General features: G+C 40.3%; 1 protein-coding gene across 2 annotated transcripts in view; it reads right to left on the bottom strand.

Moving 5' to 3' along the window:
- LOC131225097 (probable acylpyruvase FAHD1, mitochondrial) overlaps positions 1-24,095 on the bottom strand; it is a 32,850-nt gene extending 8,755 nt beyond the window's left edge. The window contains exons 1-3 of one of the 2 annotated variants that reach the window (XM_058220518.1): positions 23,901-24,095; positions 20,206-20,371; positions 4,987-5,039 (exon numbers count right to left, since the gene is read on the bottom strand). In XM_058220518.1, the coding sequence (XP_058076501.1) occupies positions 4,987-5,039; positions 20,206-20,371; positions 23,901-24,083 (402 nt within the window). In that variant the 5' untranslated portion in view covers positions 24,084-24,095. The remainder of the gene's footprint in view (positions 1-4,986; positions 5,040-20,205; positions 20,372-23,900) is intronic. The other variant, XM_058220517.1, reaches the window with a different exon arrangement.
- Positions 24,096-24,402: the final 307 nt, after the last annotated feature.

The raw sequence follows: 24,402 nt of genomic DNA on the forward strand, positions 1-24,402 counted from the left end.
GATCAGTTTCCAACTGAAATCGCCGGGTGGAATGATCGTGATGATAGACCTTTTTCAAGTACTCCCACATCGATTTAGCCGTCTTGTGCGGCCTTAAATTGAGTATAAGCAGTGGATCAATAGACCCAAGAATCCAAGTCATCACGCGAGCATCTTTCACCTTCCATTGAACCAACGTTGTAGGATCGGTAGGTGCTGGATCACTCCCATCAACATGACCCCACAACTCCTTTCCCATGACAAAAAGTTGAAACTGAAACTCCCAAGCAGCATAATTCTTTCATGTAAACCGAGTTTAAAAGACTTCTGAGTTGGAGTTGTTAGCCATAACTAGAATCTCTTGAAATGCACTAAAAAAAAACTACAAACCAAAACCCGCACCCAAGAAACCAGAAAACCAGAGCCTAGAACCACGAAAATTAGACCAAAGACAAGGTTGCAGAGAGTGGCTCTGATACCATGTCAGATTTGCTCAATGACCCTCAATCGAGTGGTCCTTTTCTTATATAGAAAATTTTCCTAATTACAATATATCCCTTAATTACAGTATCCCCTAATTACAGCATAATATCTCCTAATTATAGTAGCATCTATATCCCCTAATTACAACATCTATATCACCTAATTATAACATCTATATCCCCTAATAACAGCATAATATCACCAAATTACAACATCTATATCCCCTAATTACAGCATAATATCACCTAATTACAACATCTATATTGCCTAATTCAGGAAAGATATTTACAGATCTGTTTCCTAAATAACTGTACAATTTATTTATGGTAAGTATGTTATCGATCCTACTAACGATTCATACCTGGCTAGTTCGGGCTCCAACTCATGTTGAGTTGGGTACCACCGGGTCCAAGTCTTCGATATTTTAGATTCCAGACCTGGAAGTGGCCAGGTTTCGAGTATCCATCAGGTATGTGGAACTCAGGTACAGGGCAGGTCTTTAGCAGCAAGTAACCACAGAAGGAAATGTACAATCACGCCTAAAACAATGTCCCCATTGTTTCCTTTTGTGTGGCACACCTGAGTTATGGATTAGTCTGAAATTCGGGTGTAGGGCTAACATAAGCGGTTTCATCAGATGAACAGGTTGGATGGCACACATGCATCAAGATAGACCCCAAGCAACTTTATGATAATGCTAAATATTCCTCTGGTTTAGTAATGATTACTTATTGCATTGAGCCATTTTAGTAATAAATAATTAGTGTAGTTACCAAAATAATAATAAGAAGAAATAAATAAATACTTAGTGTGTCCATTGATAGCTTGAGGCGTGCTGGCACATAGTTTTGTGCTCTTGTTGAGTATGATGCTTAATACACACAATAGAAATGTACATGTGGCCGTACACTAACCCAAGCTAAACTGACTAAATTCTGGAACCCACCGTTTCTAAGCCACAATCCCAAAATCAGATTGGTTGAGAAATTCTAACCTTCGATTTGTGGACACTTGTTGGTTAAAATGGGACCACTGGATAATTTTCATTTTGACATAGATTAGTATTTGGCCAGGGACTCGAGACCCGACCCGACCTGACCCGATTTTAAATGGATCTGATGTCCCAGCCAAACAAGACCTGATTTCTAAGTTCGGGTCTGAAAATAGACCCAGACCCATTTGAACAAGGGTGAGGTCCTTCAGGAGACCACAGATAAGTTAAAAGGGCCAAAAGCATAACAGACCCTAAACACACCATGCTTCCTAAAGTACTGTTACCATTTGGTGAAAAATCCAATGTAGACTGCAGAGAAATAGAAGGTACAAAGTCTGCAACATGTAAGGCTTTTTTGAAGGTCTCGATGTAACCTTGATGAGATTTCAAAGGGGGGGTGCATCCCACAGGCCACCCCACTCGAGCCCGGTGTGAAAATGCCCCTGCATTAATCACCCCTGGTGATGAGTCTTGAACACGAGACTTTCCACTTTGATACTACTTTGATGCAGGACAACTAACCACTTGCTCTAAAAGCTTGAACTGATAGAGCATGGCGAATTAATCCCTTTATCTCATAGCCCAGGCCCTACGTCCCATGGGTTAGGACCTCGGCCGAACCCCTCTTGTGGGCCCCACTTCACATGGGTTCCGCTTCGCACGAGCCACCCGCCTGACACAGGCAGCCTACCTCGAGTGTGTCTCTGCATCCCACAGGCCACCCCATTCAAGCTCGGTGTGAAAATGGCCTTGCATTAGAAAGCCACCCTTTTTTTTTTTTTTTAAACTTTTTATTTTAATATGTAAGTTTGGCTCAAACCCGAGACTGCTGAAATACACCCTGTCTACCATTAAGGTACATGCATAACCCAATAATGGTCATATTCAGATAAGGTGTGTCAGTTGAAGAATTCAATGAGAGGCCTAAAGCAGTCCCCTCATACATGGTTTTTGATGAATTTAACAAGGTGGGGATGGCTTGTAGGTTTCAACACAGCCAAGTTGATCACTCAATGTTTATTTGGCAAAGTGGATTGAACCTAATTGTGTTGGTCATGTTTGTAGATGATATTATGATCATAGGGAGTGACATCAAAGGTACTGAAGAAATAAAGGAATTTCTTCAACAACATTTCTAGACAAGATTTGGTACAGCTTAGGTACATCTGGGGTATGGAAGTTGCCAAAACAAAAGTCAGCATTAATTTATGTAAAAGGAAGCATGCTACAGATCTACTAACAAAGACTGGGCTGCGAAAAGCCTGTTGAAGCCCCTTTGGATCCAACTCATACGTTAGTGATTGAGCAAAGAGAGTTATTTAATGACACCAGTAGGTACTGCAGGCTGGTACATAGGGCTAGCAATGGGCAGGCTTCGGGTTGGTTAAAGCCAGGATTTTGAACTAATCAGGCCAGGCCTCCCGGGCTAAGGCGATTCAAAATATTGATTTTTCCTAGCCCAGGCTTGGCCCATTGCCAGCACTACCAGTAGGTAGACTCGTCTACCTAAAAATTACTTGGCTAGATATAACTTCTGTCGTTAGCATTGTGGGTCAATTCATGCATGCTCCCAGGGAGCCAAACTAGGATGTTGTTTGTATTTTGAGCATGGTGTGCCGTAACGGCCGTTACGTAAAGGTAATAGTGGCAACCATTATACATTACAGGGTTGTAAAGGCCATAACAACTGTTATGGAAAAAATAACCCGTAACAGCCCGTTACACCCCTCATAAAGGCTGTAATGGCCTTATAACAGTGTTATGGGATCAATACAGGATTTTCGGGTTTTTTATTAATAAAAATAAAAGAGACTGTAACGGCCGTTATAGCCCATATCATAAAGGTAACGGTGGTGGCTGTTACGGCCACCATTACCGTCATGGAATACCTTGATTTTGAGGTATCTCAAGGAGCTCTAGGGTGAGTGTCGTTGGTCAACTTCAGATAGAAGACTAATCTGACGCCAACTTGGCTAGATCATTGTTTGATAGGAGGTTGGCGACTAGGTATTGCACGTTTGTGGGTGAACTTGGTCACACAGAAAAGTAAAAATCATTGTTTTGGCCTGGTCAAGTGCAGAAGCGGAGTAAAGACCTACATTTGACACTGCCTTATTGACTTTATTTTGCATACCAATGACTGATGTTTAGGTTTAGGTTTATTGATTTATATGGGGAATTTTTTTACTTATAAGCAATAACAATATACTATTAAAAATATTCATCCAGATCATTTGCTCAATTGGTTAATGTATGCCGCTACTAGAGGGGAGGTTGGAGCTTGAGTCCCGCTCATGTACTGGTTCTAGTCCTGCCTAAACTGATTGTGTAATCCAGACCATAAGGAAGAAGAAGAAGAAGAAGCGTTTAGAATTGTGACATTTTATTATTTAAACATTTGCGTGAACAATGTTGTTGAATCGCACTTTTAAAACTTTGACACTTTGTTATGAGGCCATAACGGCCTCATAACAGTGTTATGGGGTCGATGCAGGATTTTTGGTTTTTTTTTTTTTAATCAATAAAAATAAAAGAGACCATAACGGCCTTTATGGGGTTGTAACGGTTATCAATAAAAATAAAAGAGACCATAACGGCCTTTACGGGGCTGTAACGTCCGTTACAGCCTGTATCGTAAAGGTAACAGTGGTGGCCGTTACGGCCACCGTTACCGTTACGGAAAACCTTGATTTTGAGGTATCTCAAGGAGCTCCAGGGTAAGTGTTGTTGGTCAACTTCAGATTGAAGACTAATCTGATGCCAACTTGGTTAGATCATTGTCCGATGGGAGGTTGGTAACTAGGTATTGTACGCTTGTGGGTGAACTTGGTCATATGAAAAAGTAATAATCATTGTTTTGGCCTGGTCAAGTGCAGAAGCGGAGTAAAGACCTACATTTGACACCGCCTTATCGACTATATTTTACATACTAATGACTGATGTTTGGGTTTAGGTTTATTGATTTATATGGGGGATTTTTTTACTTATAAGCAATAACAATATAATATTAAAAATATTCATCCAGCTCATTTGCTCAATTGGTTACTGTATGCTGCTACTACAGGGGAGGTTGGGGCTTGAGTCCTGCTGATGTACTGGTTCTAGACCTGCCTAAGCTGATTGTGTAATCTAGACCAAAAAAGAAGAAGAAGTGATTAGAATTGTGATATTTTATTATTTAAACATTTGCATGAACAATGTCGTTGAATCTCACTTTTAAAACTTTGACACTTTGTATACATGTCCAACAACAACAAGTGTCTACATTTTGCCGCCAAACATTAAAAAAAAAAAAAAAAACAAAGTACATGAATAATGGAGTTCTTTTGCATTGTAAAACTTCAAAGTGAGATAGGAGAGTAGCATAATATGACTTAATTATCTTTTTTTATTTCCTTCTTTTCCTTTTAGTCAACCTTGATCCCTCAGCATAGAGGTCAAGTGATGAAGCTCACTTCCACCTAGGACAGCTCAAGGTTGGCACTACTTAATTATCTTATTTCTGCAAAGAATGAGAAATGAACATCCACCTTGGCAGAAGATTGGATTTCCCTTGCAGTCATGTCCAAGGCAAGTGCATAACCTGAAACATCCATTAACGGCTGATAAACCAACGATGTCATGCAAATCAGAGTAATCATACAAAAATGTGAAGAAAAATGTCTCAAACAATTGCATGGATGAGTATCACATGCAATAAAGCATTCATCCATCAACTATCAAACTACAGTTTTGACAAATATGCATGTGAAACAAACCACCAAATAAAGAATAGATTCCAACAGGTTCCTAACACTTTAATACAGGTTCTCCGTGGTCAAACCCAAACTCTAAGAATCAGTGTTGTATGCTAGTAAGTGTTGGAGAAAAATGCCATGCTCAGATCAGTAGCTCCACAATTCATGTCAAGTTTCATGTAAAAGAAGCTATTTCTAGAAAGTGATACATTGCAAAACATACATGCATTAAAAATTCTTATTTATTTATTTATTTATCAGTAGCAGAATTTATTCAAGAGAGAAGGAACAACAAGAACAGACAGGACCACCTCAAAATGGGCAGAAATTCATTTTGATTGACCTCCTCATGACAAGAAACCCTTTCACCAGACTGAAATCATCCCTTATGCCTCCACAAATTCCCTGAAAACAAAAGCCCGGGAAGCTAATTTAGGTTGCTTCTTGGAACAGAATTTGTCAACAGTAGAATTTATTCAAGAGAGAAGGAACAATGAGCCTGATCCTGATTAAATCTAATAGGCCCAAGTCTGGACATGATTAAACCTAATAAGCCCAAGTCAGAGCCGGAAGACCTAATAGGCTTGAAGCCATCTCACGTAACTAAAAGGGTCATTAGTGGTTTTCATCATTATAATTTATAATTATATTTGGTTTAGATAGTTTAAATATAGAATGGCAATGCTAGGCCCTGGCCTAGGCTGACCAGCCAATTACTTACTACACCCATAATTCTCCAATGAATTCTGATAATTAGGCCCATGCCCAGCCCAAATAGTAATTTGGCTTGAAGGTTTAGGCCAGAGCCTTGTCTGCATGCCCCATTATCATACTCGAGCCTGAATCTTGTCAGGCTAAGAACAAAAGATGGATGAACTGGACCTGCCCGTTTACAGCCCTAAAACTATTTCACCCTCTCTATCAGCTGGCTTAAACAGACTAAACCATCACTAATCAATAAAAGGCACAATCAGCAAAGCGTCTGACCTATGGGATGCAGTAGCAATAATTCCACATGCGTCCAAGAGATTTGCGATCAACTGACTCATAGACCAGGCTATCCCAAATTGGCTAAAGCACGACCACACGACAAATGGGCAAATGAGCAAATAGATGATCCACAGTTTCTGATTTGCTCAAACACAAACTGCAGCCATTGTTAATCATCTTCTGTTGCATTGCAGACCAAGGTGTCCCAAAATGGTTACGTATCGGCCGTAACGGCCGATACATAACGGTAACGGTGGTACCCGTTATGCGTTTCGGGGTTGTATCGGCCGAGTCTATATTCTGTACACGTAACGGCCGTTACGGGCCCGTTACGGGCGTAACGGCCATTACTGACCCATAACAGCTGTTACGGGCCTTTAAAAAAAAAAAAAAAAAAAAAATATACCTGTTTTCCTTTATTTTCTTCTTCTTCTTCTCTTTCTTCTTCTTCTTCTTCTTCCTCTTCTTCTTCTTCTGCGGCTGTGGCTGCGGCTGCGGCTGTGGCCTTCTTCTTCTTCTTCTTCTTCTTCTTCTTCTTCTTCTCTCTCTCTCTCTCTCTCTCTCTCTCTCTCTCTCTCTCTCTTCTTTCCCTCTTTCCCTCTTTTTTCTTCTCTCTTCTTTCCCTCTTTTCTTTTTCGGTTTCCCTCTCTTTGTTTTTTTGTTTTTTTTGTTTTTTTTCAGGCGTACCGCGCACCAGCTAGGGGTACGTGTCACGCTAAGACGAGCGCTGACACTCTCGAGCTCCGAGTTGTACGAACGGTTCAAAGGAGATCAAAGTTATATGGGCTCCACAGTGATGTATTTATTACATCTACACTGTTCATCTATTTTCAGAGATCATTTTAGAGCACTACCCAAAAAATGAATTATATCCAAGGATCATCTGGACCGCACCAAAAATAGCAGCGGAGATAATATTTTCACGGTAAAACAATTCAAAGGGCCCACGGTAACGTTTATTTTCCATCTAATCTAATTTGATCAGACCTGAGTGGGCCCCACCATGATGTATATATTTTATCCATGTCGACCATCCATTTTGCCACGTCATTTTACATTAGGATCTAAAAAATTAATAATATCCAAATCTCATGTGGACCACACCATAGGAAACAGTGGTTATAGAATGCTCATCGTTAAAAATTTCTTAAGGTCCATTGTAATGTTTATTTTCAATCTAACCTATTAATTGGGTCACCCTGACGTGGATGAAGAGAAAACACACATGTCAGCTTGATCTAAAACTTTTGTAACCCCCAATAAATTTTTAATGGTGAACGTTTAATTAGTGTTGTTTCTTATGGTGCAGTCCACCTGAGCTTTGGATGTGCCTCATTTTTGGGCTCATGCTCTAAAATTATTTGGCAAAATGGATGGACGGTGTGGATATAACACATTCATCACGGGTGGGGCCCAAAAAACTTTGACACGTGTGGTACACTTCACAATCCAAGTCCCGCCTAATTCGAGCCTTAAAAAATTGTACACGAGACGTATATTAACTTAAAATTTAGCAATTAAATTATGAACTGCAAATGCTAACTCATAATGCCAAAATCAAATTGTTTGAATAGTTTTAATTGTTAATTTGTGGACTTTTATTTTTTTAAATAGGGTCTTTTGATTTTTTTTTTCATGATTTACTATCCAATAAATGTCCACCAATTCATAAGTAGGTTAATGACAATAAATCGCATGAATTTGAGGCCGATTTGGTGTATAGATTGGTCCTCCAAGTCAGCACCAAATTGACAACGCCATCTACCTGAATTTAATTTCATTTTTTAAAGAATTATTGGGAGAAATGATATCAAGTTGTTAAGTATATAAATTAAATATTTAGAAAATTAAATATATAAATTTTGTAGTCAAATTCAGGTTATTTGGTTCATAAATTTATTAGACAGTCCGATACGACTTTTTACCAAAGAGTGGACAGTTACATCACCATAAACATGTTCCAATTTATAAATGAATGCATATTTGGAATGCTTAGAATATTCCGGATTTAATCCATATTTTTTCATATTTTTTTAGCAAAATTTTTTTTTTACACCGTTACGGGCCGTTACGCCCCCGTATCGCCGTTACGCCCTCGTATCGATATCGGTTTCGGAGGGCACCGTTACGCCAACCGATACGAATACGGGACACCTTGCTGCAGACGTTCAGTCACCAACACCTTATAACAGTCATCATCCACTCAACTGCTAGCACTCCTGGAGGACCAAAGCCAAGTCATCGGCATGTCTACATCCTCTAGCTAGAATGCAAGAGTAAAAGGAATTGTTGGAGAATCCTCCAAGTCAGTCTGATACAGGCTGAATTGGGCCTAAGATCCATGGGCAGGGCCAGGCCCATTACGCCCAAGCCCCACCAGTAGCCCATCGGTAAGGAGGCCCAAGCTTTCTAACTAGCCATGTAAAATCAATCAGCTAGCCATGTAAAAAAAAATCCATTAGTCTCTTATCCATTGAGCATCTTTTGTGATTATGCTCTTCTATTTTTGTAACAAGTCATTAATTGTTAATGGCATTAAGAACCTTCCTTCTTTGTATGTCTACGAAACCCATTTAAGGGCCTTATATAAGTAGTCTCACTCAAGGCATGTTTGAAGTGAATAATATAAAAAAATTTCTACTTTGTTTGTGATTCTTGTTCTCGGCTTGAGGTACGTTTGGGCAAATCCTTCCCATCAGCTGGCTGCAGTAGATTGATATCAAAGCGGGTTCCAACAGCTGGATCAAAGTCCTGGACCAACAACAATCACAATATTCTGATTCCAAGTTCTTGAATCCTTAATTATTATTATTATTATTTGCATATTTTCCTTTATTTTCTTCATTGCATCCATTCATTCTACTCCTTTCACCTTTTCTTTTCTTCTCTTTTATAAAGTGTAAGGGTCCAATTGACAAGGGAGATTGTTGAAAATTTGCCAGACATCTACCCTCCAATTCCAGTATATTAAAAGCCCAAAAAACCAGCCCATTAAAAAAAGCCCATTAACATTCCAAGTTACAACCCTTGTTCCAACTCATTAAAGTTCAAAATCTCAGCCTGTTAACAATCATCTATTCTAGCCCAGAAACTATGCTATATTCTATCCAATACTTTGCCAACATCACTTCCCTAATATGCTGTCCACCTGTAGTCGTCACACTTGTCAAGGGAGGTTTACTGATCAACAATGAGATAATTTCATCATCAAGCTATTTGGAAGGGTGGCCAGCTTGGAAGTCGTTGTTAACTAGCTACGGGGAGAACAACACGAAGAGCAACCTGACTCCACCGAAGATCCTAATAGTAACCCAAATCTACAACTAGGTCTCCAGCTAAAACCTTTGGTGAATTAAAATGGAACCGGTCCACCGGAGTTTGTCCATGACTTCATGCAATGACTCTCTGCAGAAAGAGCCCACGACAACTTGATAGAAACACCCAAGAAAGATGATATCACCAAGAAAGCATGAGTTGGAGTTCTGACTTCACTGGTTGCCTTAAGCAAAGGCTTTTGTCGATTGGATTACAACACTTGAAGATTATTTTTCATGGTAAGACATGGAAGATATCCAACAAGTGGCATTTGTCAAGACCAAGCTAAAGGGCCGAATAAGAATCTAGGGGTGAAGTATTGATGACAAGAATCTCATTATGGGTTGCCCTACTATCATCAGGTGGGCTAACATGAGAGAGAAGCTAGAAAGTATTTGCCTTTAGAGTATATGATGGGGACATCACGCGCACACGTGCACTCATGCCGCTCCCCCCACGCACGTACGCTAGAAGGAGGGCCCCACCGTTGATTTAGATCGATGACGACGTCCAGGGAGGGCCTCCTAGCTAGAAGATGAAGTTTTGATTCAAAAGAGTGGGCCTGTTAGTCAAGAAAAGCCCATCATGGGATCTCATGATCGTGGCTCACTAGTCAGATTGATTTTATATTTTAGGTTTTGCTTATTAATGTTATTTAGAACATTATAGACGCTTTAGATTTCTTTTATTAGTTTTTATATTGGTTTACTTCATCACCAAGTAATAGGTTACACACATGACGGGAGTTTTGGAGTATAGGTTTTTCTTATAAATAGGCACCCCTTGTAGCTTTTTTTCCATTGATTGAAGATTAATAAAAATTCTGCATTTTCCTACTCTCTGAGTTGTGAAGCCTAATTGAGTGTGAAGCCCTCCATCGAAGGGTTAACAACAGTGGTGTAAAGCCACATCTATCCCGATTCACTCCCATCCATCGCCATCTCTACTACCCATCTTCTACCATCCCTTCTCATCTCACCCCATCATTTACACTTTGAATCAATCATCTATTGCAGCAATTCTCCTCCCCACAGCAGAATTTCAGAATCTGGCCCTACAGGAGGGCTGAAACTTCGGCGGAGTACCACGCATAAATCGTACATCGGATCGAGCTGAGATTTGAGGGTTTTGGAGTCCATCCCTAGTCGACCAGGGCTAAGGTGGCATTTTTTCTTAATAGTGGGCCCCGCACACGTGCGGCCGAGATCACACGTATGTGCGTCTGGGCCATTGTTGTTGTCCACGAGTGCGATACTTCTCTGGTTCGTCTCTCTCCTCTCTTTCACTCCGCTTTCACCCAAAATCCCTAAACGTAACCTTAAATTACTCAAATCTCCAATTTTATGCCCCTTTTCTTATCCTAGGGTTCCTTGATTTGAAATTGGTAAATCCCTTGAATTAGGGACTGATTACTATACATGTGTGGATGATTATTTCTTATCTTTGAGTATCGTTTGGTTCATAATTTTTATTGATCCAGCCCTATCATGTGTAGGCCTGGACCCGCATAGATTCCCCTTAATTAAATGTTTGGACTTTCATGTGGGATATGGAATTTGTGTAATTTTTTCTGAACTAACGTGATCTTAAGCCTGAAATCTCGCATATCATATTTAATTTTCATGTCCTGCATCAAATTTGGTATCAAAGCCTAGGGTTCTTGTAGGGGAATTCATTACATGTTTAGGGTTTAGTTGTTTATGTCCATTACGCATCAATTCTCATCATATATGGCTGTTTAGAAGTCCATAAACCCTGACATAAGCTGTTGAAATTTTTTGTTATTCCCTTATTTGAATTATTTTATAAATTAACTTAGCTTTCTATTTCTAGGTTTAGAAACTTTCCTTTTCTGTTTTTTAGAAACTAATTTTTTAGAAACTTTCCTTTTTCTTTTTCTTTAGAAACTAGGTTGTTTTTTTAGAAACTTTTCTAATTTGTTTTTTTTAGAAGCTTTCCTAATTTGTTTCTTTAGAAACTTTCCTAATTTGTTTTTAGAAACTTTCCTTTTTCGTTTTTAAAAACTAGGTTGTTTCTTATATTTTGACAACTATATTGCTGAATTTTGGTTGACACCCTACACTAAACATGGAACAATTGCAAGAGTCACTAAACAAGCTGTCCCAAAAGTTGGAGTTTATGATTAAGTGCTTGGAAATGGACCAATGCTTTGAACAGCTTGATGTACGCATTACCCGACTAAAGACCATCGCCAAGACAAACCCCACCATTGGGGTGGATGTTCAATCTTAGGTAGGTGACCTGAAGGATAGACAAATGAATGGAGTTGGTCAAGGAATCAATTATGGGTGTGTACCCGTGCACTCGCCCCATGAGAGACATCAAGACCACTATTTTGAGGGGTACAACATGTGCAGCCTTATGGCTGGAGAGAGTGCACCAGAGGCTAGTGTAGATTTATTCCCTGAGGTCATTCGAGTAATGGATGAGTTACGTGATGTCTTTCCTGATGATCTACCGGATGCGTCTCCCCCTAGGAGGGATATAGAGCACACAAGAACATGAGACACCGTAATACCTACAGCCGAGTTTGTGTTTAATAGTTCTATCGATAGGTCCACAAGTCTCAGTCCTTATGAAGTCGTTACTGGTTATAAACCTGAGAAACCTATTGATATTGTCCCTATGTCACTGTCCCATAGGCCGTCAGAGCCTGCAGAGTCTTTTGTGCATTACATTCATTCATGGCATCAAGAAATCGGGCAAAAGATCACTACTAGTAATGAACACTACAAATTTTCTGCAAACCAACATAAACGTGTCAAAGAATTCAATATTGGGGATTCTGTGATAGTCCACATCTGGCCCGAGCGGTACCCTCCGGGAGCCGTTCGTAGGTTACACGCGCGTAGCGTTGGACCATTCAAAATTATAAAGCGAAACAGTCTCAATGCATATGAGGTAGATCTTCCACATTCTATGGGAATTAGTTCTAAATTCAATGTGGAGGATCTAGTTACTTTTCAGGTGATCACTGATACTTGGTCCGGCCCTTCGCCTACCCGTCCTCATTCCCCATATTTATCCCTTGAACCATGACCCCTTCCCGACCCATTTTTCCAGTCTCTACCTCCCATACCCACTCTTCCTGACCTTTCTTCCTAGCCTCTACCTCCCATACCTACCATTCCCGACCCATTTTCCCAGCCTCTACATCTCATACCTACCCGTCCTAACACATATTCCCAGCCTCTACCTCCCATACCTACCCGTCCCGACCCATTTTTCTAGCCTTTACGTCCCATACCTACCCTTTCCAACCCATTTTCCCCGGCCTCTACCTCTCATACCTACCCGTCCCGACCCATCTTCCCAGCCTCTATCTCCCATACTTATACTTCCCGACCCATTTTCTCAGCCTCTACCTCCCATACCTAACCTTCACACACTCAAAAAGGAAATAGATGATATCTTGGACCATCAGATAGTTTCAACGTCGAACGATGGGTTTCAGAAGTACCTGATTAAATGGAAGTCACGCCCAGCTTCAGATAGCACGTGGCTCACTGAGGAGGAGCTTCAGAGACTTGATCCTGACATCCTGGAGCGGTTCAGGAGTTTTATTTCGCTAGTGGTGAAATCTTCGCAGCTGGGGAGAATTGATGGGGACATTACGCGCACACGAGCACTCACGTCGCCCCCCCTACGCACGTACGCCAGGAGGGCCCCACCATCGATCTAGATCGATGACGACGTACAAGGAGGGCCTCCTAGCTAGAAGACGAAGTTTTGATTCAAAAGAGTGGGCCCGTTACTCAAGAAAAGCCCATCATGGAATCTCATGATCGTGGCCCACTAGTCAGATTGATTTCATATTTTAGATTTTTCTTATTAATGTTATTTAGAACATTATGGACGCTTTAGATTTCTTTTATTAGTTTTTATTTTGGTTTACTTCATCGCCAAGTAATAGGTTGCGCACATGGCAAGAGTTTTGGGGTATAAGTTTTTTTTATAAATAGGCACCCATTGTAGCTTCTTTTTCATTGATTGAAGATTAATAAAAATTCTGCGTTTTCCTACTCTCTGAGTTGTGAAGCCTAATTGGGTGCGAAGCCCTCCCTTCATCGAAGGGTTAACTACTGTGGTGCGAAGCCACATCTATCCCGATTCACCCCCATCCATCGCCATCTCTACTACCCATCTTCCACCATCCCTTCTTCTCATCTGACCCCATCATCTACACTTCGAATCAATCATCTATTGCAGCAATTCTCCTCCCCACAGCAGAATTTCAGAATCTGGCCCTACAGGAGGGCTGAAACTTCGGCGTAGCACCACGCACAAACCGTACATCGGATCGAGCTGAGATTTGGGGGTTTTGGAGTCCATCCCTGGCAGACCAGGGCTAAGGTGGCCTTTTTCTAAATAGTGGGCCCCACACACGTGCGGCCGAGATCATACGCATGTGCGTCTGGGCCATTGTTGTTGTCCACGAGTGCGGTACTTCTCTGGTTCGTCTCTCTCCTCTCTTTCACTCCGCTTTTACCTAAAATCCCTAAACCTAACCCTAAATTACTCAAATCTCCAATTTTATGCCCCTTTTCTTACCCTAGGGTTCCTTGATTTGAAATTGGTGAATCCCTTGGATTAGGGACTGATTACTATGCATGTGTGGATGATTATTTCTTATCTTTGAGTATCGTTTGGTTCATAATTTTTATTGATCCAGCCCTATCATGTGTAGGCCTGGACCCGCATAGATTCCCCTTAATTGAATGTTTGGACTTTCATGTGAGATATGGAATTTGTGTAATTGTTTCTGAACTAACGTGAAGCCTGAAATCTCGCATATCATATTTAATTTTCATGTCCTGCATCAGTATATGGATATCCTTCTCTAAGAGCTCCTTGCATTAGAAAATAGAGAACTTTATTGGTGAATGACTACACAGAAATTCAATGAGCTTTCTATCCATTGTAAGTTTGTAGGGTGAATGACTACATTGAGAAATTCGATGAGCTTTCTATCCCCCGTAAGTTTGCAGTGAACTCTTCTTGAGAGTATATTTGTAACAAGGTGACACTGTTGATTAGGGAATGGATCCCCTGATTGTTTAGTGTGGGTTGGAGGCCATGTTTGTATAGTGAGGGCCCGGGCTTGTAGTTTTGTTTTGCTTTTCTTTTTTCTTTCTTTGTTGTCTTTTTGTATAGTTTTTTCCTTCTCGAATGTTCTAGCATAATAATATTTTCATCTTTCACAAAAAAAAAAAAAAAAGTTTGCAGAGACCGATTGTGTAATGGCTGATTGCTATCGGGCAAGGTTATGCCAAGAGATCCAACACGATATGGTCATGTATGATTTCACATCAATCGACGATGTTCATCAGAAGGCTTGATGAATTGAACAACAAATGCGGCAATCGACTCTCTAACGGCCTGACTCTCCAATAGGGGAACCTTCTGTGAGGAAAAGTCTAGATCCACATCTTAACTGGACTCCACTGTAAGGCTACCGGTCACCTCCCTACCCCTTTTAGTAGTGTCCACCGATGTAGACTCCACTTGTAAGGCAACCACAACCTTTATAGCACCCCTTTACTGCAAAATTCATACCAGAGCAACCAACGCTGTGGGGACATGATACCAGAGAGCGAGGTCCTAATCCTAATATCACCCAGATCCATAGCTCAAGTGGTAGACTGAGTGAAAGATACCTCGTTTCAATACTGAGGTCTTGGTATCGATTCCCTAGTGGGGGTGGCTAATAGTGAAGTGTGAACTGACAGTGGGTGTACTAACAAGCTAACAACAAAGAATAAAAAATTAAAAAAAATGGCGAGATATTGACCGTTATCGTTGCAGACAAAGCAAACACTTTTCTAATGATTGTCCACGGGCCTTAAACCTCCATTACTAGGGTAACGAGGAGCCCTACTACCAAGATGATCCCGAGTCCTACAACATGCACATCGAGACGAAACAAACCTATGTAAATGCTACATCACAACCAGAGGACCGCCTTGTTGAAATCTCAGTTGAAGTTGATATTCAAAGCCCTACTCTAATCATACGTCGCGTCCTTACCACCACCAAGGAGGAAGCGAAAAACTAGGGACGGACTGCTATTTTAGGAATTCGGATAAAGTGTTAAGGTAGGTTATGTAACATGATCATCGATGGCAGCAATGCGATTAATATCTTTTTACAAGAGGTAATTCATAAGCTCAAATTACCAACTAAAAAGCATCCAAAACTACATAAAGTTATGTGGGTCGATCACATTGACATAATCATGATTCGAAGGTTTTTTGTCCTTTAAAATCGGCATCTATGAAGACGACATTAGACCTGACATAATTCTAATGAATGTCACCGACATCATTCTTGGTTGACCCTATCTCTTTGACAAAAGGTACAAAGCAATGGTGAGGCTAACTCGTATACTTTTCCATAGTGAGGTAATTGAATCCACCTTCGCCCATTGCAACCTACATAACCTCCTTCATCTGCACCACTCATCACTAATATCGACTACTCTTCCGAACTCGTGTTCTCACCATGAGGAAGTTCGAGGAAGAGAGAGCAAGGAGAAATGTGTAATCTTCGCTCTAGTCACAAAATAGGTGCAAGAGCCTATTATTGATCAGGATGAATCTGTTCCTAATGAAGTCAAATCTATGCTCTATGACTTTCAAGATTTGATCCTAATGATTTGTATGAGGAATTGCCTCCGCTGTAGGATATTCAACACGCTATAAATTTAGTTCTCAAAGCACCCTTACCTAACTTACCAACATACCAAATAAATCCAACTGAACATACCAAGTTGAAGCATCAAGTTGATGAGTTGCTAAAAAAGGGCTACGTAGCCTAAGCACATGTGTTGTGCTAGCTCTCCTCATGCTTAAGAAGGATGGAAATTAGCATATGTGTGTAGATAGCCAAGCTATTAATAAATCGTGGTGAAGTACCACTTCCTTATTCCTCGATTTGATGACATGTTGGACCTGATGCAAGGTACTGGCGTCTTCTTCAAGATTCATAGCGTATACCACCAAATCCGCATCTAACCTGGTGACGAATAGAAGACGGCATTTAAGATGAACAACGGTCTCTACAAATGGTTGGTTATGCCATTCAATTTCACAAATGTGCCCTATCACTTTTCATGCGTGTCATGACGCAGTTGTTGCACCTTTTTATTGGCAAGTTTGTTGTTATCTACTTTAACAACATTCTTATCTTCGAAATCCTTTGTCGCAAGCGCTTCTACATTAATCTTAACAAGTACACCTTCATGAGTACATCCGTGATCTTCGTAGGGTACATTGTCTCATAACGAGGTGTAGAGGTGGACCCTGCCAAGGTGAAAGCCATTGTTGATTGGCCAACACCTACTACTATCTCTGAAGTTCGTAGTTTTCATGTCATCGCTACATTTTACAGATGCTTTGTGTGGAACTTCAGCAACATCATGGCTCCGATCACTAATTTCATGAAATAAAGAGAGTTTCGATGGACAAGTGCAGCAACAAGAGCATTTGATAGGTTCGAACTTAAGATGACAGAAGCTCCAATTTTATGCCTTCAAGACTTTGAGAAGGCATTTGAGGTGAATTGAGACGCTTCTAACATCGACATTGGTGGGGTTCTCAGTCAGGAGGGCCATCCAATAACATTTTCCAACAAGAAGCTCTTTGATGTGAAGCAACTGTACTCCACTTATGACTTGGAGTTTTATGCCATTGTTCAAACTTTACGGCATTGGCATCACTGTTTTCTTAGTAAGGAGTTTGTCCTATACTTTGATCATGAAGCACTCAAGCATCTAAACTCTTAGCAAAAGATGAGTGCTCGTCATGTCAAGTGAAGTGCTTGCCTATAAGAGTTCTCCTTTGTCATCCATCATAAGGCTGGCAAGGGCAATCAAGTTGTTGATGCCTTGAGCCGTCGTGCACATTTCTTGTCATCATTGTCTGTAAATGATCTGGGATTCAAAGAGATACGGCATGAGTATGCGGAAGACAAGGATTTCAGGTGAATTTATAAGGGAATTCTTAGTGGAGATCACGTGAGACATCCACATTTCAACATACATGATGTCTACTTGTTTCAGAGGATGCAACTTTGCCTACCCGCCACGTCCATCTGAGAGTATGTTGTGAGAGACTTACACGCTAGTGGATGTGGTGATCATTTAAGCCATGATAAGATCCTAGCCCTTGTTGGAGATAGATACTTTTGGCTTCATCTAAAATCGGATGTTGCGAAAATCTACTAGTTATGGAGGGCTTGCTTGCCTACTTGCTAAGGGTCAAAAGAGACAATGGATTGTATCGACCACTACCAATCCCACATGCTCCATGGAAAGATATCAGCATGAACTTCGTTCTGGGTTTGCCAAAGACTGCTCGGAAAATTGATTCAATATTTGTGATGGTTGACTAATTTTCAAAGATGGCTCATTTCACACCATGTTCGAATACAATAGATGCCATCAAGATTTCTCAATTATTTTTTCGAGATATTGTTAGTTTTCGTGGGTTTCCAAAGATAATCGTTTTAGATCATGATACCAAGTTCACGAGCTATTTTGGAAAACTCTGTGGACAACAACAAAGACCAATCTTCATTTCTCTAGTGCCCATCACCCTCAGGCTTATGGTTAAAAGAAAGTGGTCAACCATAACCAGCGTAAATTATTACAGTGTCTTGTTCACAATGATATAACTATGTGGGACCTAGTAATACCCATGGATGAATTTACCAGTAATAAGTCAATCAACAAGTTCATGGGGATGTCACCTTTTGAAGCAGTGATTGGTATATGTTTGCATCTTCTAGTTGATTTGGTTCCTTTACCTATACAGTCGATAACAGGTGCGGAAGCTGATGACTTCATTTGCCATATGCAACAATTGCATGATGAAGTTCGATGTAATATCGTCGCATGTAATGAACATTATAAGCAACATGCACATGCATGATGCCGCTTTGTTAAATTTGCGGAAGGCGACATGGTTATGGTCTGTATTCATCCTGAACGGTTACCCCCTAGGTTCTCGAAGATGTTCCATACTTGCAGTGCGAGACCGTTCAAAATAAAAGAAGATCAGTGTCAGTATTTTAGATCTCCCACTAGATTTACCTATCACTCATACTTTCAATGTGAAAGATCTTTTCATTTATCATGGGCACAATACTAATGATGTTATTGAGAAATAAGTTATCACACTTATAACCATTTTGCCATATACAAACACAATCATTAATGTTCTTAATGACTAAATCGTCTCCACACACCAAGGTGGTTACTCGAAGTTTCTCATCCGTCGGGAAGGATGATCTCTCTCTAATGCTACATGGATTACAACTCCAAACTTTCAACACTTGAATCTTGACCTCTATGAGCAATATTAGGCTATTACCTCACTGAAGTTGAGTTCTTTCAAACCGAAGAGGAATAATGTAGGTTGAAATGGGCCCAAGATCCATAGGCCGGGCCTGGGCCATTAGGCCCAAGCCTAAACCCCATAGTTGGCCCAGCTAGCTATGCAAAATCAATCAGCCAGCCATGCAAGAAAATTCCATTCAATATCTCTTATCCATTAAGCATCTTTCTTGATTACTCTTCTATTTTTGTAATAAGTGATTAGTTGTCAATAACATTAAGAATCTTCCTTCTTTGTTCATCTATGTAGCCTAATTTAAGGGCCTAACATGAGTAGTCTTAGGCACCTTCGAAATGAATAAAAAAAATTTCTGGATATTATTTTCTACTTTGTTTGTGAGTCTTGTACTTAGCTTGGAGGAGCCTAAGTTTGGGTGGATCTTTCCCATCAACCGGTTGCACAGGAGTCCCACTTTTAAATTCTCTTATCCCTCACATCTGATGACATGACCACACCCTCCAATACCAACCATGAGGCAGACAAGATCATTAACCTTATCCCCCTCATCTTCCTTTGAAGCAAGTGATCCACGCAACCTGGGACCCCTCTAACATAGGCTTTGACAGGCGTTAATGCCTTTGGTCAAGGCAAGCCTATAGAGAGGCCAAAAACTGAAAAATGTACAAATCTTTAACAGATATGAGAGTCCAATAATTCTTAACAAATGCCAAACATCAGAGCCGTAGTATATTATCACTACATAAGTGAGTAACGAAACAATCAATATTGATTTTGATGTAGTTAATGATATAAAGAAGAACATTTTGGGAAAAAATTGACAAACAAAAACCTCTCCAAATCTAGAGAGAAAATTAAAGTAAACCCTCCACTGGCCAGGTTTCCTAAACCATTGGAATTTGAATGGAGAATCCCAACCTATGTTGAAAAACACCCAATGGATTTATTTATTTTTATTTTTATTTTTAAGAGAGAGAGACCCATTGCACTTTCAAACATTAGCAACTGCAATTTGCGCCATCCTAGTTTACTAAAAGCTCTCAACCACTTTGGAGGCAGCTCAAGCTGTTTAAACCAAATCAAATGGTTGAAATCATATGCCATAAAAGACAAAAGTATTTGGCTCAACACAAGGCTACACCTCATATAAAATTCCTAGCAGAAGATCAGTTCATGGTCTCACTCACAACACACAAATACACTAAATATATGTAGTAGTAAATACCTATGGAACACGCTCATACCAAAATATCAGTTCATAGTCTAACTCACAAAGGAAGACATGCATTTAGAGTATCCAAACTATAACATATATCACCCATGATGCCCGTACCTCCGACATAGTCCATAGCAGATCCCTCAGCAACATCGCGAGCTTTCTCCCCAATAACAACTGCTAGCTCCACTTCATGATCTAATGACTCCAGAGAATGTGGAATTTCTATAGTTCCTCCATTTTGCAGATAAGATGATGTTGGCTTCAAGAACAATACTGGCTCCTGAAAGATGAAACTTTCCCACATAAAGCATAGTTTGAATAAATGTCAAACTTACTTTTTGACAATTGACAACTTAGTTTTACAATGATATCGTACAAAGATAAATGGAACTCTGAGGGAGAGGCAATAAACGCCATAACATATACAATTTTCTCCGCTCTCCATGCACTACTAAGCTCAGACATCAGTCAATCTGGTTTCCACCTCTCAAAGTATGATGGCAAGGAAACATCCATGCTCACTCCAAATGAAGGTCTCATCTCTAGGGTGCAAATTTCCAAATTTCCTTGAATCCAAAAGAAATTCTCATGCTGGAAACATTCATCTCTGTTCTTATCTGAAAGAAACCAAGGAAATCTCCAAAACTCACTCTTCTAAGAGGCCTACTCGTTTACATTTTGTGGATCTCCCCTGGAAAATAATACATTGCAAACTCCTAATTCATCTCTTAGAGCCTGAATTTCTGCCTCATTTGCATTAAATGTACCCACTAGACATTCTACTACATAATGTCTCAACACTCTAATCCCGAAGTGACCACGTATCCAATCCATCAAAACAGTATGAACCCTTGTAAGCAATATCCAATAATGCAATACTTCTTCACAAAATTTAAAACCTTCTAGAGATATCAAGCATGTGTTAGTAGGCATCCAGAGCTCAGTTCAAAAGTTCAGTTGCTGGTATAGACCACATGCCTTCAAAAACATGAGAATCTATTCACTGGTGCACAAGGGGATCGTGAGGTATTTTATTTTATTTTTCCTTTGTATTCTTTTCATGTTGCCACCCCCACTTGGGTCATTTTTCCTTTTTAATTCCTAGTTATTCTCCAAGCTTTAATTCATGTTATATCATGCCAACAACACTTTGGTCGTGTTGCCAAGTCACTGTACTTTTTAAACCCAACCTGACAGGCCTAGCAGTCTAGGCCCGAGCCCATCCTGACATGGGCCTGACCTGCTGAAATTGGAATGACCTTCCTATGTAAGTCATACGGCTGCTCTAGGCTCCAAATTACATTTATCTTACTTCCAAGTTAAACTTGAAAGGAATGTAATTGAGATTTGAGCCCTCCATCCTCAACATGAACACAAAGGAAGGTAATTGTAATGAGTTTTTTTTTTTTTTCGTACTATGGCAAAGTGTGATGGATGATACACATACACTTAGAAACCACTTCGGAATTGCATACGTCACATGTAAGCCAAATTAAAGTGTCCAAATTATGAGCCACATTTTAGATGTATCATGACTGAAAAGTTATGCTTATTTGATTATCAGGATGTCAGATTAGTGGATATTTTATTGGGCAGTTAAAAATGAAAAATATCCAAAGGTCCCATTTTAACAAACAAGTGTCCTCTGATCAGAGGCTAGGATTGTTCAACCAATATGATCTTGGGACTTTTAACTCAAAGACTCCTAGCTCCATAATTTAGTCAGTTTAATTCAGTTAATGTATCCCGCGTGTACAATTTATGAGAGCCTGCATATCTAGCGTCATAGGCAGGTAGAGTATCAAATAACTCCTCAATTCCAATTTGGTAATTTCTTCTCCCTTTGAACTAATTATCGATGTTTACACCTGGCCAATCACGACTAGATCAAATAGCCCAGAAGAAGTCACGTGGCAGCCATGTCACACGTGGTGTAGATGAACTTTAAAGTGAGGAGCTAGAGATGTGTACATGTGGGAGCATTAAGTGCTAGAATTTCATCAAAAGCAACTCTCTGCAAAGTAAGTTCCATCAAAGCAAATCTTTAACAAACATTAAATGTTAAAATCCCACCAAAAGCAACTCTTTGTAGATGCAAAAGCCTAGTGACATGAGGACTCCAGCAACGTTTCCTATGCAAAAGTCCAATAATGTGAAGACTCCAGTAAACCTTCCTATGCACAACTGGAATAACAACAGGCGTACAAGATCTCTTGTACACATGGCCTAATACAATGGGCTACGCTTATGTGGAAAATCAATGAAAGTTGCACAACCAACCATTCAAATCTCTCAAGTTACCAAATCATACACAAAGCTACCGCCTCTTAGAAATCTATAAAAGCAGCATTCGAAGAAGAGCTCGTGGTCCTCGCCATAAACAATCAATCTCTTCACAGTTCCACATTGCCTATCCGTTTGTCCTCCATGGATGTTTATTAATTTTAGCTTCTTAGCTTAGCCACTCCACTTTTGTCTAGCCATTTTACAGCAAGTTCGGAGCCATTAGTTTAGCCCAGTTTCACTATTGTCCAATGCATCGCTGCAGAACGCACTTAGAAGTATATTAAATATCCATGACCTATTTGTTGGATCCCTCATATTATTGAGTCCTTAATACATCTTTAGTCACATCCTGCCGACTTCACACAACGATCGTCTGGTAACTTACAAGGTTGTTTTACTAGCACAAGCCGTCGTAGGTATTTTACTTTTCCCTATGCTTAGTTTAATTTTCTAGTGGTTGATTGTACTGCTTTAACATCCAAATCAATAGAATCGACAATCCCACATTATTTTAATTTGGTCCAATTCTTATCGCTTTACGGAGAAACCTGATTTGTTATCGCCATTGAGAGAAAAGTCCTCGGTTCTAAGGCAAAAAGATCCCATTCAAAATGACTAACCCTTCCCTTTTAAAATCACATGATCGCTGTAACAATTGGCAGCCGAACAGTCAGGCCAACCTTCATAGATCTGGTCTTAATCCGGCTAGTTTGGCACCTGGGGTCACAGGCATTCAATCGATTCGAGTCGAACACGACTTTGACACACTCGACACTAAATCTAATCACACATGTTTGACTGTTTTCGGGCCGTTCGTAACACGTGTGGCCACACGTCTGGATTGAACATAAACAATCACAATTCGATTTAATAACAAATCCAAATGCACCCTATACAAGGGATTCGCATCTTCTATGTTAATATTTTAAATCTAACATAGTATTTTAATTTTTTATTTTATTTTATTTTATTTTATTTTTTTAAGGAATGCTAATGTGCAGGTTGCTGCATAAAAATCCCATGCAGTTCCCTCCTTCCGCTGCAAGTGCTGTAAGTAGCAATTGCAGCTGGGCGATTAGACTGTTTTCCGGTGGGCTACCACGTTGATAGGCCACGTCCCAAAAAAGCGAGGGGATCGGACTGCTGCGGCCATCCGATAAGTGGGCCCATGTTTGGGTAATCCAGATCATTGATCTGTTGGGTCCCACAGTGGACAGACCGCAGCCAAAAATTCTCACCGATTTGAAGATCGCATCGGCCGATAGTTAAACCACGGTTGAATTTCTTATCTTAACCGTCGATTCGTTAACCAAAATCAAAAGATGGTCTGTATTTACCCAACTACGGGCCCCACTTGACAGTAGTACTGAGGAGCCGTACCGTTATGCAAAGATGCCGGCCATGGATCGTACAATTCCTCCCATCTAAAAGAGAAATGTTTCAGAAATTCTGCCCTAGGCCTCGTATATCTGATCTTGAAAGATCGAACGGTGGAAAATGTAAATAGAGGGAGAGAGAGAGACCTTGGGAACGGCGTTGCCGAGCTCTTTGGCGTGAGCAGCGTAGTTTCTACCAACGGCTATGATCTTGGTTCCGATGCTTATAAGCTTCTGAGATGCCATCATCACCGTCGAATGCTTCCGACTCGTTCTTGCCTGAAACGAAGCGGTCGGTGGTGAAAAATGGAGACAACATGACGTAGCCATTTTTATTTAAACGCTGTTTTCGGAGAACGATTTATTTTACTCCAAGCCCAAGTTAGCTAGACCTGTTTACTTATCGGGCTTCATTTTCGGGCCCACTAGTAAGCTGGACCTGCTAGTGTTGATGCGCCGCACACGGTTCAGTTCGGTCCGATTTTGTTGTGAAACTAGAACCAAACCATTCCCAACGATTCCAGGAAAACCAGAACTGGAACCGAACCGTTTGCACCCTAGAATCGAATTGGAACTAGATAGTAAAAAAACAAGTTCAATTCTAGTTCAGTTCTACTGCTATGGGCTTTTTATAATTCGACCCAAATTG

The sequence above is a fragment of the Magnolia sinica genome, chromosome 14, assembly GCF_029962835.1.
Source record: "Magnolia sinica isolate HGM2019 chromosome 14, MsV1, whole genome shotgun sequence".
Lineage (NCBI taxonomy): Eukaryota > Viridiplantae > Streptophyta > Magnoliopsida > Magnoliales > Magnoliaceae > Magnolia > Magnolia sinica.